A 14,642-nucleotide genomic window follows, 5' to 3' on the forward strand; every position below is an offset into this window, starting at 1 on the left:
GTCCTGCTTCCCCTTGTCTTTAAGTTCATCATTGGCAGTCTGGGGCTCCTTGGTGTCACAGTTCAGGGCAGAGCAGGCATATAACAAAAGCCCATCTGACCAGTGGTCGGTCCCACACCCTCCTGCATTTCACAGAACCTGCACGTGTACATCTCAGAGCACGAGCACTTCACAGACTTCAATGCCACCTCGGCTCTCTTCTGGGAGCAGCACGACCTGGTGTATGGTGACTGGACCAGTGGCGAGAACTCAGACGGCTGCTACGAACACTTTGCAGAGCTTGACATCCCACAGGTGGGTCCTCCCCACAGCCACCGTTAGTGTGGTGTGGTTGCCAACTTTAATCAGTCAGCCAGCAGTAGCTGTCTCTGAGGGGTCCACTCAACACAGTGATGCCAGAGGCAGAGTTCCAGGTTATAGGAATAAACAGTGATGGGGCATTTCCTGTTCAGGACCCAAGCCAGATGTTTGGAAGCTTCTGTACCCATAAGCTTGAGAAGTGTTGCAGCTGAGTGTGGAAGCCGTCCCCTGTAGTCTCCCAGCACGTAGACAGCCGAGGCAGGGTTACTATAACTGTTACTGTGTTGTGTGGCTGCTGCTTATGCTGTCTGTGCTAAAGGAAAGTTTACCAGCAGCTTGGTGGCTTTCTCAAGGTCAACAGCTAGTGAGATTTTAGTTTGCTCCCTAGCTCTGTCTCCAGGGAGGTTTCCTCTTTTGTTTTAAGTATGCTGTAGTCCAGACTAGGCATGCTGGGTCCTCTATATAGGCACACCTTTCTCACAAACCCTAGAACTTAGGAGGGTCAGGCTGGGCCGTGTGATCTCTATCCCCATCCCCGTGCAGACAGAGCACACACTAGCACTCAGTAGTTTGTTTCCCCTCCATTGCTGGCAGTTGACTAGAGAGCATCTATTGTGTGTGTGGCATAACTGCACTGGAGCCCCTGCCAAGGGCTTAGTTTTTTAATCTGTCTGTCTATTTCTCTATAGGGTCTCTGTGTATCTCTGGTTGTTTTAAACTCCCTCTGTAGACCAGCCTGGCCTTGAACTCAGATCAGAGATTTCCCCTGCCTCTGCCTCCCAAGTGCTGGGACTATGACAGCATGTGCCTTCACCTTGTGGCGGATTTAATTTTCTGAGACAGTCCCATGTAGCTCAAGCTAGTCTTACTGTGTAGTAAAAACTAGTTTAGGACCTGCATTCAGCTGTTGGATTATAGGAATGTGCTGTCACACCTGACCTCAGACCTCTCTTTTTAGATAGGGGTTCTCTGAATCTCAGTCTCCTGGGTGACTGAAACTATAGACCTGTGCCCAGGACTGCTGCTGCAGCCAGTGTGCACATGAATTTGTGGTGTGCTGGAACTCTTGTCCTTTGTACCCAGTCTGGGAATTGGGGAGGAGGGATGCCCTACCTCTGAGTTGGTTGGATCTGTGTGTGCAGACACAGTCTGTGACGCTGGTCATGCTATGGCCATACTGTTAAGCTCAGATCATTTCTGGAGGTTCAGGAAAGGATGGGGGACCAGTGAGCTGGTCTTGGAAACTCAGGTTTCACCCCCAAGCAGCAGCTGGTAGGCTTGGAGGGCGGGACCCTGTGTGGGTCAGGCTCTTCATGACGTCACACATTAGGCTCAGCTCACATCCTCCTTTCCTTCCCCATTCCCGGGAAGTTGGAAGGGATCATGGGAGGTGGCACACAGTGTGGAAAGCAGAGAAGTGGGTCGTGAGCTCACACACTGGTTATTTTTTGTTTTCTTTTGTTTTATCATAATATGGTCTTCCTGTGCCTAAGCTTGCCTCAAACTCTCAATCCTCCTGCCTCAGCTGGAATTAGAGGCATGCACTGCCACAGTTGTCTTTCAGAAAACTGAATTCTGTCTCCCTGCAGCCTGTCTCTAACTCTTGGGTGTGAATGAGCCCTGAGCCTCATCAGCACAACAGGGTCATATTGTGACCTGTGGCAATGCAGGGCTGAAGTGCTCTGCTTCTGTGAACTCACTAGAGTAGAAGTGTGCTTCATAGCCTGTTAGAGCCGCTCCTTGGCTGGGTGCTCTGGGCAGTTCTTGCTGCAGTACTGAAATGGCCGACACCCCAGTTGGGTTATGGAGTCCTATGAAAGAAGCTCGGTTCACCTAGGGCCCAATCTTCAGTCTGTCCTGCTCCAGCATTTAGGGCAGAACCAGTCAGCTGACCTCTGTGTCTTGAGTCCTCAGTAAGCTGCTTGGAGAGTTGGAAGTATGGAAGCTACTGTAGACAGGTGACGTGCGGCCTCACTCACCAGTCACCTTCTCTTGCAGAGTGTACAGCAGAACGGTTCCATCTATATCCATGTCTACTTCACCAAGAGTGGCTTCCACCCAGACCCCCGGCAGAAGGCCCTGTATCGCCGGCTTGCCACCGTCCACATGTCCCGGAGTAAGTTACTTCCCTTCTGGTCCTGGCGGACCCTGACTGGAGTGTTAACATGCCGACTCGGGTCTTGTGGAGCACACAGAAGCTCTGTGCTCTAGATCCGGGATTGACTGGACAGGCCCTGGCCCTACTCATGTTTCTAGCTCTGCAACACCCAGGAACCTGCTAGTGAGAGAACAGGAGAGTCTGGTGTGATGCAAGCCGGGAGCCGAGGGCTAAGGCTGTGGCAGAGTTATGAGTTTGAAGCCAGCCTAGGCTTCTTAGTAGAAGCAAACAGGTAAGAAAGAGCAGGTAGAGCTTAGACCCACTGAGTGGAGGAGGTGGTCACAATGCTTGGCTGGAATGGAGGGAAGGATATGGCGCAGTGGGTTTGAAATGGGCTCGGTTGGCAGAGGGCTTATAATGCAGCAAGCCCTGGGGTGGATCCCGTAAGCAGCAAACCAGCTGTGCTGATGTACATCTGGGCTTCCAACATTAGAGGGGCAGAGGAGGACCTGAAGTTCAAGGCCATCCTTGATTAGGGAATTTAGGGCCAGCTGAGTTGTGTGATACTGTCTTCAAAAAAGAAAAGGAAAAAGAGAAGAGAGAGAAATAATGAAAATTAAAGCAGCCCTCTTTTCTCTAAAGGCCAGTGATTAAAGACTGGAGCAGCATTGTCCATGGGGTAGGTGCCTATAGCTTTCTGCTGCACAAAGTCTTAGTGGAGAAGTAAATATGTCACTTGGTTAATTGTAGTAATGACCAGAAATGTACTGAGCAGCGTCTGGTAGTATCTTAATCCCAGCACTTGTAAGGCTGAGGTGAGAGGGTGGTGGGCTCAGGGCCATCCTAGGATACATAGTAAATTCCAGGCCATATAGCTAGACCACATCTCAAAAACAAAAACAGTAGCCAGATAAACAGTTCAATGGTTAAAGTGAGGACCAGTCCCCAGTATCTATCTTCCCAGGGCAGCCTCGGTATATACAAAAAACAACTGATATTTTTTTCAGGCCTTCACATGCCCACACACACGTTCCCCGCACAAGCATGTATGTCACACCAAGAAAAAAGCAAAGCAATAATGCTGAATTCATTAACTCAACTTGGAGTTGGTGGACAAGAACAAATATGATGGTTTACATTGTTTGGGGAGAAAATTATGTATCACACCATAGCTTATGCCCCGTTGTACCAGCATCTGTGACTCCATGCTGGATAGAGCAGCTTTAGAAGCTTGGGCTATTTCTTATTAGAATTCCTCTGTCTGTCCGCCTGTCCGTCTGTCTAATGCTATTTATATGTTATGCCTACATGTATGTATGTGAACTATGTACATTCCTGGTGGTGTAGAGCATGATGGCAGGGGGCAGAGGAATCAGATCCTCTGAAACTGGTATTATGACGGTTGTAAGTTATTGTGTGGGTGCTGCGTTTATGTTGTGAATGTGTGTGTCCATGTCTGTATCCTGTTTTCATCAGCCCTGTCTGTTGCTTGTATCTTGAAGGTTGACAGCCTCCTCCTCCCTGCTTGGAGGATGTCTCTAGAGTTTATTCTCTGAGATGCCCAACTCTAGGTGCTTGCTACTTCAGCTGGACAAGGGGCCTGGTTTCCAAATAATATGAGAAATAATGGAATGATGTTGATGTTGTGAGAGCTGCAGGCCTTGGGCCATGAAGAAGTGTAGGCTTTATTCTCATTCTTGAAGGTAGTTACTCAGGTTCCAGGAAATGGCATTAACTCACTGGTATCCTTAGTTTGTAGGAGACAAGAGCTAGGATCTTAGCTTAGAGCTGTGTTGGCCAGTTCCTTCTTCCCTTGTAGGGGTGGAGTGAGTCTCAGCAGCACAGGCCTTCTTGTTTTTGTTTGCCTCTTGGTGGAACCCAGGGCTTTTCACACAGTAGACTGTGCTTTCATCTATGCCCCCAGCCCCTCACTGGGGGATTCTAGGCAGGGGCTCTACCACTGAGCCACACCCCAGCCCCTTACTGGGGGATTCTAGGCAGGGGCTCTACCACTGAGCCACGCCCCCAGCCCCTCACTGGGGGATTCTAGGCAGGGGCTCTACCACTGAGCCACGCCCCCAGCCCCTCACTGGGGGATTCTAGGCAGGGGCTCTACCACTAAGCCACGCCCCCAGCCTCTCACTGGGGGATTCTAGGCAGGGGCTCTGCCACTGAGCCACGCCCCCAGCCTCTCACTGGGGGGATTCTAGGCAGGGGCTCTACTACTGAGCCACGCCCCTAGCACTTGGGGAGGTGATTCTAGGAGGCCATACTCCCAAGCTGGAGAAATTCTAGGCAGGAGCAATCAACAATCCTAAACCCATTTTATCTTTTTTTTTTTTTTTTTTTTTTTTTTTGAAAAAGGGTTACTTTCCTAGCTGGCAAGTAACTCACCAGCAGACTGGCCTCAGACTCACACAGTTATTTCTGCCTCTGCCTCTTGAGTACTAGGATGAAAGGCTTGTGGTATCTTTCCTATCCACTTGTGTTTTTTTAAGAGTATTTGATTTTATGTGTTTGCCTATCTATATGTACTTGCAGCCTGGTGCTGTCACCTTCAAGCCATCTCTCCAGGGGCTGCTGGCTTTATTTTGAGAGTTAGGTTGCTTAGGCTAGCCTTGAACTTCCTCTGATCTCTTGGCTCAGCCATTAACTACTTGGGATTACTGGCTTGCATAGTAGGTCCAGCAAGGGAGGCAGTTTTCTTTCTCAACATGAATAAGAGCTAGTGACATACAAGTTGGGAGGGCGTGGCCGGCCCTTTGGTCTTGTCTCAGGCAAGGTGGTGGGAACCTTGGTCAATCTGACCTTAGCAAGGGGGGAAGTAACTCCACTTGTGGCTGTGGATTCACAGTGTGGGAGTTCTCATGTTGGCTTCTCACAATGCTGGCACCAGACCTTCTCTGGAACTGCTCTCTGCCTCTCCCATGTGTGGCCATGTATTTAGTGGGCTGTCCCTGAGCACAGGGTACCAAGTACATGGGTGAGCTAGGGGGCAGGTGGGCGTGTGTCCTGATGGAATTAAACTGTCCTTTGGGAGCTGAATGCCAGGAAAGTGGCTCATGCCTGTAGTCCCCAAGCTTTCGGTCAGCCTCAGTTCGATAGTGAGATGCAATTTCTGGAAAACGGTGGCCACAGCCATGCAAGAAGGGAGGGAGCAATGGCGTAGTGTGGACTCCAGGCAGATATGAGTCCTTTGCTGGCTTAAAGGAGTGGCCAAACGGGTTTTAGAGATGGGAGGCTCTGCTTTCTGCCTGGGTAAATCTATGAGTGGTATTTCTCTGTAAAGGTGGGATGGTGGCTCCTTGAGTTTAGGGGTGGTTGAGGTTTCTCAAGTGACATAGTCATTAGCAGGAAGCTGGGAGGCAGCTGGCATGGACGGCAGTGTTCACAGGCCTCACCCATCTCCCTCGCTCACAGTGATCAACAAATACAAGCGGAGACGATTTCAGAAAACCAAGAACCTACTGACAGGAGAGACAGAAGCCGACCCGGAAATGATCAAGGTAGACACAAGTGGGGTTGTTGGCTAGGTCATGGTCTTACCTAGGTGCACACAAGTTTAGTCAGGCCATGTGGCTGCCATTCTGTGTGCTTCTCTGGGACGTGTTGAGAGATGAGAGCACTGCAGAGGGAAGAGCACACAGGGTCAGCCCCGCAGCCCTGGGGAGATCTGGCCGTGAGCCCATTTCACATGGGCCCCTTGCTGCAGGTTATAGGTGGAGAGGCTGGGTTGACCACCATGTGGCTGGCACAGAGCAGGAGCAGTAGCTTAGAGCTTAATCAGCTCTGTGGCTCCTAGTGAGCTGAGGGAGCCAGGGCGCTTCTCTGAAGGCACACGGACTTACCTTTTGCTGTGGCTTTGAGTGGGAGGCATGGTTCTGTAATGACGGAGGGGTGCCAAGGTGCTCTCTGGGCTGGACTCTGCCTGCCTATGACAAGCCTGCTCTGCCTCTCCACGCCTGTCTCCCTGAGTCTCGTGTCAGTCTCTTCTGCCCCAGTTGTCATGGGAGGGCATAAGCAATAGTATTTATTCCCATCTCCCCACAGAGGGCTGAGGACTATGGCCCTGTAGAAGTGATCTCCCACTGGCACCCCAACATCACCATCAACATCGTGGATGACCACACACCATGGGTGAAGGGCAGCGTGCCACCCCCACTGGACCAATGTAAGCTCAGCCGAAAGCTCAGGGTCTGTGACCTTGTCTCTCCCAGCCCCATCTATGAGAGACCCTTCTAGTTCCACACTCTCCTAGTCACTCACTGTACACCTGTCCCCTCTCCCCACACTCTTCCTTAGCCAAGGACTGGCCACTGTGGGTGAGGATAGCTGTAGAGTTGGGGGTATATGACCACCAGTGTAAGCCGTACTGGAGACAAGCTTCAGTGGCCTTCATTCAGGGCCACTCCCTTTGTCACTGCATCCTTTCCATTGAGGTCCTGGGACCCTTCTGCTCCTCATGCCACAGTCAAGGAATGCTATGTGGTGTCTTGGCCAGCCTGAGCAGTGCCCGCCCCATGTGCCCACAGATGTGAAGTTTGATGCCGTGAGTGGTGACTACTATCCCATCATCTATTTCAATGACTACTGGAACCTGCAGAAGGATTACTACCCCATTAACGAGAGCCTGGCCAGCCTACCACTGCGAGTCTCTTTCTGCCCACTGTCGCTATGGCGCTGGCAACTCTATGCTGCACAGAGTACCAAGTCACCCTGGAACTTCTTAGGTGACGAGCTGTATGAGCAATCAGACGAGGAGCAGGACTCAGTGAAGGTGTGTGGGGTAGCCACAGGCCAGGGCGGGTGGGGAATCCCGCCTAATGCTCCCCCAGACTGTTTCACAACTGCCTAGTCCCTTCACCCCCAAGCAGTGGGCAGGAAGTGAGTCCCCAGCCCTAGCTAACCCTGGGGACCTGGCTCCTGACTTGGCTCTTTACAATCTCCTGTTTTCCTCCATGATACTCTCTGTCATGGTCGCTAGAGCAGGCCTAGAGAGGTCTGACCAGGTCCTATTGGGATTCCAAGGGCCATGTAGCGAATGGCTCTTGGAAATGAGGCTCCACAGCAGGGACAGGGCAGTGCTCACAGGCTCCTCTCTCCAGGTTGCCCTGCTGGAGACCAGCCCATATCTCCTGGCACTCACCATCATCGTCTCCATTGTCCACAGTGTCTTCGAGTTCCTGGCTTTCAAAAACGGTAGGCATGGGGAGGCAGCCCACAGAGGAGGTGATCTGCTCTTTGCTTCCTCCTCGTGCCTGGGGTCTCTCCCTCTACTCTAGAGGCTTCGAGGACTGAGGAGGGACAGTGACCCCATGAAGCACAGAGCTAAGGGAGGTGCTGGGCCTGCTGCTGGGACCAAGGCCAGGGTGGTAGCCAGGAAACAGGGCGGGGAACTCCAAAGCAAAAGAAAGGGAAGCCCCGGGCTGCTCCCAGCACCCTGCCTGTCAGGGAGGCCCCAACATGCAGCTGTGTTCTGGAACAGCCCATTGATATGTTCAGCTCAGGTGCTGAGGCAGAGGCTTGGTGAATAAACTGCCGGCCTGCAGTTGCATAGCTCTGCTCCAGCAGTCATTCCGACTGCTCTGTCAGCCTCTAGGCTGCTGGCCCATAGTGAAGGGGGTGGGAAGTGCCCTGAAGCTGGAATTGGCAGGAGGGATGGACACCTCTGTCATGCTAACAGGACAGTGGAAGCTGCCATCCAGAAGAATATAGTGGGCAAACTTGAGGGGTACTCAACGTGCCTTCTCTCAGTAGGCCTTACATGGAAAGCTTCATTCTCTGCTGGCTCTGGAGAGCTGACCGAGCTTGTGTGAGGTGCTGGGTCCGTTCCCATCTGTTCCCAGCACCACAAACAAACCCTAACATCAAAACTGCAGCAGAGCCAGAGACTAGTGAGGAGCAGGTGTTGCTACACAAGCCAGGCAGCGAGTGTGAGCTTGGCTTTGCCCCGTGTCACGTACCCCCTGATCCAAGAAGAGATTCTGTCCACTTGGCTTCCAGAGTCCTGTCTCCAGACCCTTCCACCACCATTTTGGGGGATGGATGACCTTGTGAATAGGCCAGAGTCCATGCTCCTGGGAATGCTTGTGGGCCAGCTTGACTTGTAGAAGTCAGGCACTATGGTTAAGTGGGAGGCCAGAAGAGAAGGTCTTTCTGTCCAGGGGAAGTAGGATGGTGTCTGTCCAGGTTCTGCCATGTAAGGCTGTACAGCCCCAGGCATAGTCCCAGCTAACCTCCTGCCCTTAGCACCTGATGACCCTCATTAGTACCCAACTGACCAGCCCAGGGAACCATGTTTCTATCCATTATGACCATGGAAAAGGTCCTGTCTGCCCTCTGCTTTGTGGGAGAGAGTGCAGCCCAGAGGAAGCTGCTGACCGCCTATACCCCGTCCTCTGCAGACATTCAGTTCTGGAACAGTCGTCAGTCCTTGGAGGGGCTGTCGGTGCGTTCTGTCTTCTTTGGCGTTTTCCAGTCCTTTGTGGTTCTCCTTTACATCCTGGACAATGAGACCAACTTCGTGGTACAGGTCAGCGTCTTCATTGGGGTCCTCATTGACCTCTGGAAGATTACCAAGGTCATGGATGTCCGGGTGAGTCAGGCACTATGTTGCTGTGGGGTTGCAGGGTGGGAAGGGGGTCGCCTGCCTGGCCAGGACCTGCCTTGGTCTCTGGGGGTTTTCCAATGCCTGCCTAGCTCCCAGGACCTAGGGGATTTTCACAGTAGGGGATTTTTTGGGGGTCAGATTAGGGCAGGGGAACTGGGAAGAGTGAGGAAGGGCAGGGGCCGCTTCTGGCTGGGGAGTGGCAGGAGCCAGGTCCCAGCTGACCTTGACTTTCCCTTTACAGCTGGACCGGGAGCATAGAGTGGCAGGAATCTTCCCTTGCCCTACCTTCAAAGACAAGTCCACCTACATTGAGTCTTCAACCAAAGTATACGATGACGTGAGTGATCCCCATGGCCCTGGGGTAGTCTCCGAGCACCCACACTCATGAGGGGCAGGCTGGACCGTTGGTTTTGCTTGCCAGTATCACTGCCAGGCCCATATCACACCCAGTGTTCCCCACCTGCCACATCTACTTCCTGGCCAAGTCCAGAGTTCCCAGAGCCACCTGGAAATTCCCTGGCCTAGCCTGCTGGACCAGGTGTGGGTGGATGAGGACAAGGAATAGAGCCACTGAACAGGGCCTACAGAGATGGCCTGTTCTATGACACCACCACCCCCAACCCCACCCACCCCACAGATGGCGTTCCGGTACCTGTCATGGATCCTCTTTCCCCTGCTGGGCTGCTATGCTGTCTACAGCCTTCTGTACCTGGAGCACAAGGGCTGGTACTCCTGGGTGCTCAGCATGCTCTACGGCTTCCTGCTGACCTTCGGTGAGCAGGCCCAGCTCTACCCTGCCTGGAGGGCATGCCCACACAGTTCCAGGCCCATCATTCTTGTAGGCCAGAGCCTTGGGGCCGGCTGCCAGGCCTGGCCTTCCCCCTACTTCAGGGGCCTCTGCCTGCAGACCATCTGAGGCCCATGTTCTCATGCTTCAGTAAGCACTGCAGCCAGGCCCTGTCCTGGGACTCACGGGCCTCCAGACAGTGCCCACCCAGTGTGGGCATCCATGGGAATAGGGAGCTGTAAGGAGGCTTCTGACCAGGTCTGCAGAGAGAAGGCAGAGCAGTAAAAGTGCACTTCGCTGGAGTTTAGGAAGCACTCTGAGGAAAGGAGCTTAACCGTCCTCGGCTAACCAGGAGGGACAACATAATGACCTGGAAATGCTTGAAACTGGGAGGCTGAGGTCAAGGCCATCCCAGGCTATAGCCTAGGACCCTGTTTCAAACCAAATACCAGAACCAAACTGTTGGAAAGAGTGTGAAGATCTGGGGTGGGCTATGCTAGAGGAACAGAGTGGGCGGGTAGCTGGTCACAGTATCCTTTGTCTTCCTGAAGGCTTCATCACCATGACACCCCAACTCTTCATCAACTACAAGCTCAAGTCTGTGGCCCACTTGCCATGGCGAATGCTCACCTACAAGGCCCTCAACACTTTCATTGATGACTTGTTTGCCTTTGTCATCAAGATGCCTGTCATGTACCGGATTGGCTGCCTGCGGGACGGTAAGGCCCAGAGGACACGAGGATACGGTGGGTGGGGAGGAGCCTCATCTCCACTGCAGTGGGCCATCTCCCTCACTCAATCCTTTCCCCAGATGTGGTTTTCTTCATCTACCTCTACCAACGGTGGATCTACCGCGTCGACCCCACCCGTGTGAACGAGTTCGGTATGAGTGGAGAGGATGTCTCAGCAGTGGCATCCAGGGCCCAAGCATCCACTGCAGCAGGGGCTCTCACACCTTCACCCAGCACAGCTGTCACCGGAGAGGATGCCTCCACAGTCCCAAAGGCCACTCCTGAGGCCTGCACTGCAAGTCAGCCGCAGGAAGCCCCTCCAAAGCCAGCAGAGGACAAGAAAAAGGATTAGCCACTGTGGTCCTCCTTATCTGCTCCTGGTGACTGACCACCACCCACCTCCTGGGCCCCCACCCTACCCTTCCTGTCGCCCTCTTCCTGGACAGATCAGGCCGGGGCGGCAGGAGGCCCCCAGGGCCAGGGCCCAGTGTGTGAGATGGGGCAGGGCAGGCCAGGGCTGGCTGTGTGTGTGGAGGCGCCATCCGTCGTCTTGTCTGCTCGTCTGTTCCTCTGTGTTTGCAGACATCTCGCCCTGCCAGCCCAGCACCATCGGGAATCATGGTGAAGCCAATATGGCGCCGAGGGTGGGCCAGGCAGGGAAGGGGCCAGGGCTCCTCTGTGGGACGCCTATGGTCTTTCATCATCTTGTCCCTCATCCCCTGACCGCCCTGCTCCCAGACCGCCACCCTTTAACACAGTCTGGATTTAATAAATTCATATGGGTGTTTAACTTAAGCTCAACCACTGCACATCCTCCGCCTTCCTTGTCTGGACTGTGCAGCTGGCTCTGGTCCTCGAGAGACCTGGAGGTGATGACAGGAGTGGAGTCTGGGGTGGTTCAGCATTAAACACCCTGGTTAGCCCTGTGCTGCATGAACCATTAGGGGTAGCACATGCCTGTAAGTCAGCTGACTTAGATGACGGAGGCTTGCAAGGTGGCTCGGTGGGTAAATGTAGTTACCGAGCAATCCTCATAACCCGGCTTTGCACTTCTGTTGTGCTACAAGGCCACACAGCCTGAGTTGATCACCAAACTGCACACAAAAGCAGGAGGGAAGCAACTATAGTGTTGTCTGACCTTCACACATACCCAAACATGGTAACTGCCATGCAAGAGGACTCCCAAACAGTTCCATCTTAGATTCCTACAAGGCTGCTGGCTAAAAGCGTCCGGTGTTTCTGTGTCCAGCTGCATGCCACCAGGCAGGACTGGAAACACTAAACACTACCATATCTGCCCATGAGTCAAGGGGCTACCCCCCAAAAGGACAACCCTACTAAACACTCCTCAATAGAGAAACCAGAATGGAGCCTGTATACACTTACCCGGGTCACAGCAGAACAGAGTGAATCCTTGGGTGCCATTGCCGTGCCCCTCTACAATGCTGGCCTCAGGGGCCCAGCTGAACTGTCAGCAGGGTCTGCTCATCCATTCTAGGAGAGTGACGGCCATTCGGCTGCTCGGTATACCTTCCCACACTGTAGGATAAGCCATGCTGCAAGGAGGCACTGGACCACCTACTTCTTCACCCTGCCGAGTCAAGCAGGAATGGTCTCACTCTCAGGGTAGGTGTCATACCCACTGTCCTTGCTGGGCTCCCTCTCCACCTGCTGTGGCTCCCCAGTGTCCTCAGAAGAGTAGACAGCTAACTGGTGATTCCCTGGGGCCTGCTGTATGTCCCCAGAACTTTTGTCTCATGCTTGGCCACAGCCTCACCTCTAGCCCTAGTCTCACAAGTCCTTCCTGGAACCCAAGTACTTGCAGGATAAAATTGGTGTTGCTTCCTAGGCAACACCTAGCCTCTCACCACCTAGTCCTGAGACTCTGCCCACTGTTACATCATGGCAAGGAGACTGTTCACTGGACAAAGACCTGTGAAAACATGGCTATTGTCCTCTCTCAGTGACTGTTGTGTCCTAGCTACTCTGGTGCCATTTGCTTTCACAGACATCTGGACATAATCTAGAGCCCTTATTGGGGTCCTAGTGGATGGGTCAGTAGAGCTTCCGCAGTCCCTCTGAGCAGAGACAGGACAGTTCTGTATACACAGTAGGGAGCAACATCATTCCATGGCAGCCCTGTAAAGCTCAGAGCTTAACAGAAGACTAGCCACTGTTGGGCACAGTGGCCGTATCTCATCCTTGAGTTTAAGAAGTCAAGGAAGGAGAGTTGGAAGCTTTCAGCTAGCCTGGGCTACAAAACAAGACTTGGGACAGTGACACACACTTGTCATCCTGGCACTTCAGAGGTGGAGGCGGAAGGGTCAGGACATCAAGGTCACTCTCACAGGCTATGAACTGAGTCTGAGACCAGCTTGTGCTATTTAACTCCTTGTTTGAAAGAGTTAAAACACCATGAGCGCATCATGTTCTGTCCCCAATTTTGAGAACAGTGTCCAGCACCACTGCACTTTGTGTGTGTGTGTAATGTTCACAACAGCTCTTGAAGTTTGTGACGTCTTTCTGTACCTCCAGATAGAAAGTCAGATTTTTTTTTTCCAGCTGGGCATGGGATCACATATTTAATCATGGTCCTCAGGAGTCTGCCTGGTCTCTGTAGTCTAAGTATTTATTAGCTTGGTGAAGGTGCATGGAAGAGCTGTATCGAGAGTTGAATATGCTACATCCTTCTTTAGTCCTCAAAGCCATCCTGCTAAGGGATCCCTGTTAGGAAAACTCAAGTCCAGAGTGGTGAAATCAGTTTCCTGGGGTTGTGTAACCCAGAAAACCTAGGATTTGAACACAGGAAATCTGATTCGGGACCTTCCAATTACAACTCTCTTGAGAGAGACTGGCCTAGAACTCATGGTGACCTCCTGCCTCAGCCTTTCACGTGTTGGAGGTACTGGTGTGAACCATCATGCCTGACTCTCAGATTGCTTTGGAATTCAGAGTCCTGTCTCAGATCCAAGCAATCAACCCAGGTCCTCTTACCTGCTAGGCAGGCGCTCTACCATTAAGCCACACCCCCAGCCCTCATTTCTGTTTCCCCTCTTTTTTGTTTGTTTGTATTGAAACAAGGGCCTGCTGTGTAGTGGAACTCACTACTTGTCAGTGAATCTCCTGCTTCTGCCACTCCAGAACGGGGATATCATGACTACAATTATCTTTCCGTGATGCTGAGGATACAACCTAGAATCTCCTACTTGCTGGACATTTATCACAAACCACATCCTCCGCCCTGTAATTGGAAAATCTAAAGGAAAACAGTGCTTGGTGTGTGCGATGAGAAGACTTCCTACTGGAGATGTCCACTTTGGACTTGCACATTACCCATCTGGTTCGAAGTGGAAAAGAATATTCGGTTCAATGTGGAAGTTATTTGATATTCCCATTTCCATATTTATCAAATTGTGCTCTAATAGAGCACAGCCACACCCGTTTCTGGTCCTTGGCTGTTTATGTAAGATGGCACATTTGAAAATTAAGACCATTTGGTTCTCAAAGCCTGCGACTAATGTCTTCTATTGCAAGAAAAAGTTCGCTCTAAGCTGGGCATGATGGTAGGTGCCTACGATCTCCAGCACTTGGAAGGCTGAGACAGAGGGATTGTCATGAATTCAGTGCCAGCCGGAGCTACATTGCAAAACCAAAACAGTGCTCTTTGCTTTGCTGTGTAGTAGTAGTTACCGGTGCCACTCCATTCACTGCTGTACTTTTCTGCCTCCGGAGCAAGTGGGCCTAGTTTTCATTACAGGCTGCAGCATACAGCAAGTGCTTAATTATGCGTAGGTTGTTTGAATCATTGATCACACATGCAATAAGAGAAGTAAAATGGAACATACAGGTTTTCATAGGTGTATCACCAAGGGGCTAGGACTGTAGCTCAGTTGGTAGTGTTTGCCTAACATGTATGAAGCCCTGGATTCAATACTCAGAACTGCATAGGCGAGGCAGTGGTTCATGCATGTTGTCCCAGCACTGGAAGGACCAATCTGAAGAATCCGTGGGAGCAAAGGGACCTGCAGTTCAAGGTCACCAGTCTGGGCATGAGGAGACCCTATCTAAATTTCACGTCAAACACATTATCAGTGGCTGCTAACTTCCGGATCCTGC

The 14,642-nt window shown here is 52.1% G+C and overlaps 1 protein-coding gene across 1 annotated transcript in view; it reads left to right on the plus strand.

Annotated features, from left to right (window-relative positions):
* The window catches only part of CLPTM1 (CLPTM1 regulator of GABA type A receptor forward trafficking), a 29,518-nt gene extending 18,191 nt beyond the window's left edge, over positions 1-11,327 (plus strand). Inside the window, exons 4-14 of the mRNA XM_080908371.1 lie at positions 136-294; positions 2,299-2,416; positions 5,819-5,904; positions 6,449-6,569; positions 6,931-7,175; positions 7,504-7,597; positions 8,803-8,993; positions 9,250-9,345; positions 9,646-9,781; positions 10,347-10,514; positions 10,607-11,327. Of these exons, the coding sequence (XP_080764497.1) occupies positions 136-294; positions 2,299-2,416; positions 5,819-5,904; positions 6,449-6,569; positions 6,931-7,175; positions 7,504-7,597; positions 8,803-8,993; positions 9,250-9,345; positions 9,646-9,781; positions 10,347-10,514; positions 10,607-10,878 (1,686 nt within the window). The 3' untranslated portion in view covers positions 10,879-11,327. The remainder of the gene's footprint in view (positions 1-135; positions 295-2,298; positions 2,417-5,818; positions 5,905-6,448; positions 6,570-6,930; positions 7,176-7,503; positions 7,598-8,802; positions 8,994-9,249; positions 9,346-9,645; positions 9,782-10,346; positions 10,515-10,606) is intronic.
* Positions 11,328-14,642: the final 3,315 nt, after the last annotated feature.

Source organism: Micromys minutus, assembly GCF_963924665.1.
Source record: "Micromys minutus genome assembly, chromosome: 32".
In the NCBI taxonomy this organism is placed as follows: Eukaryota; Metazoa; Chordata; class Mammalia; order Rodentia; family Muridae; genus Micromys; species Micromys minutus.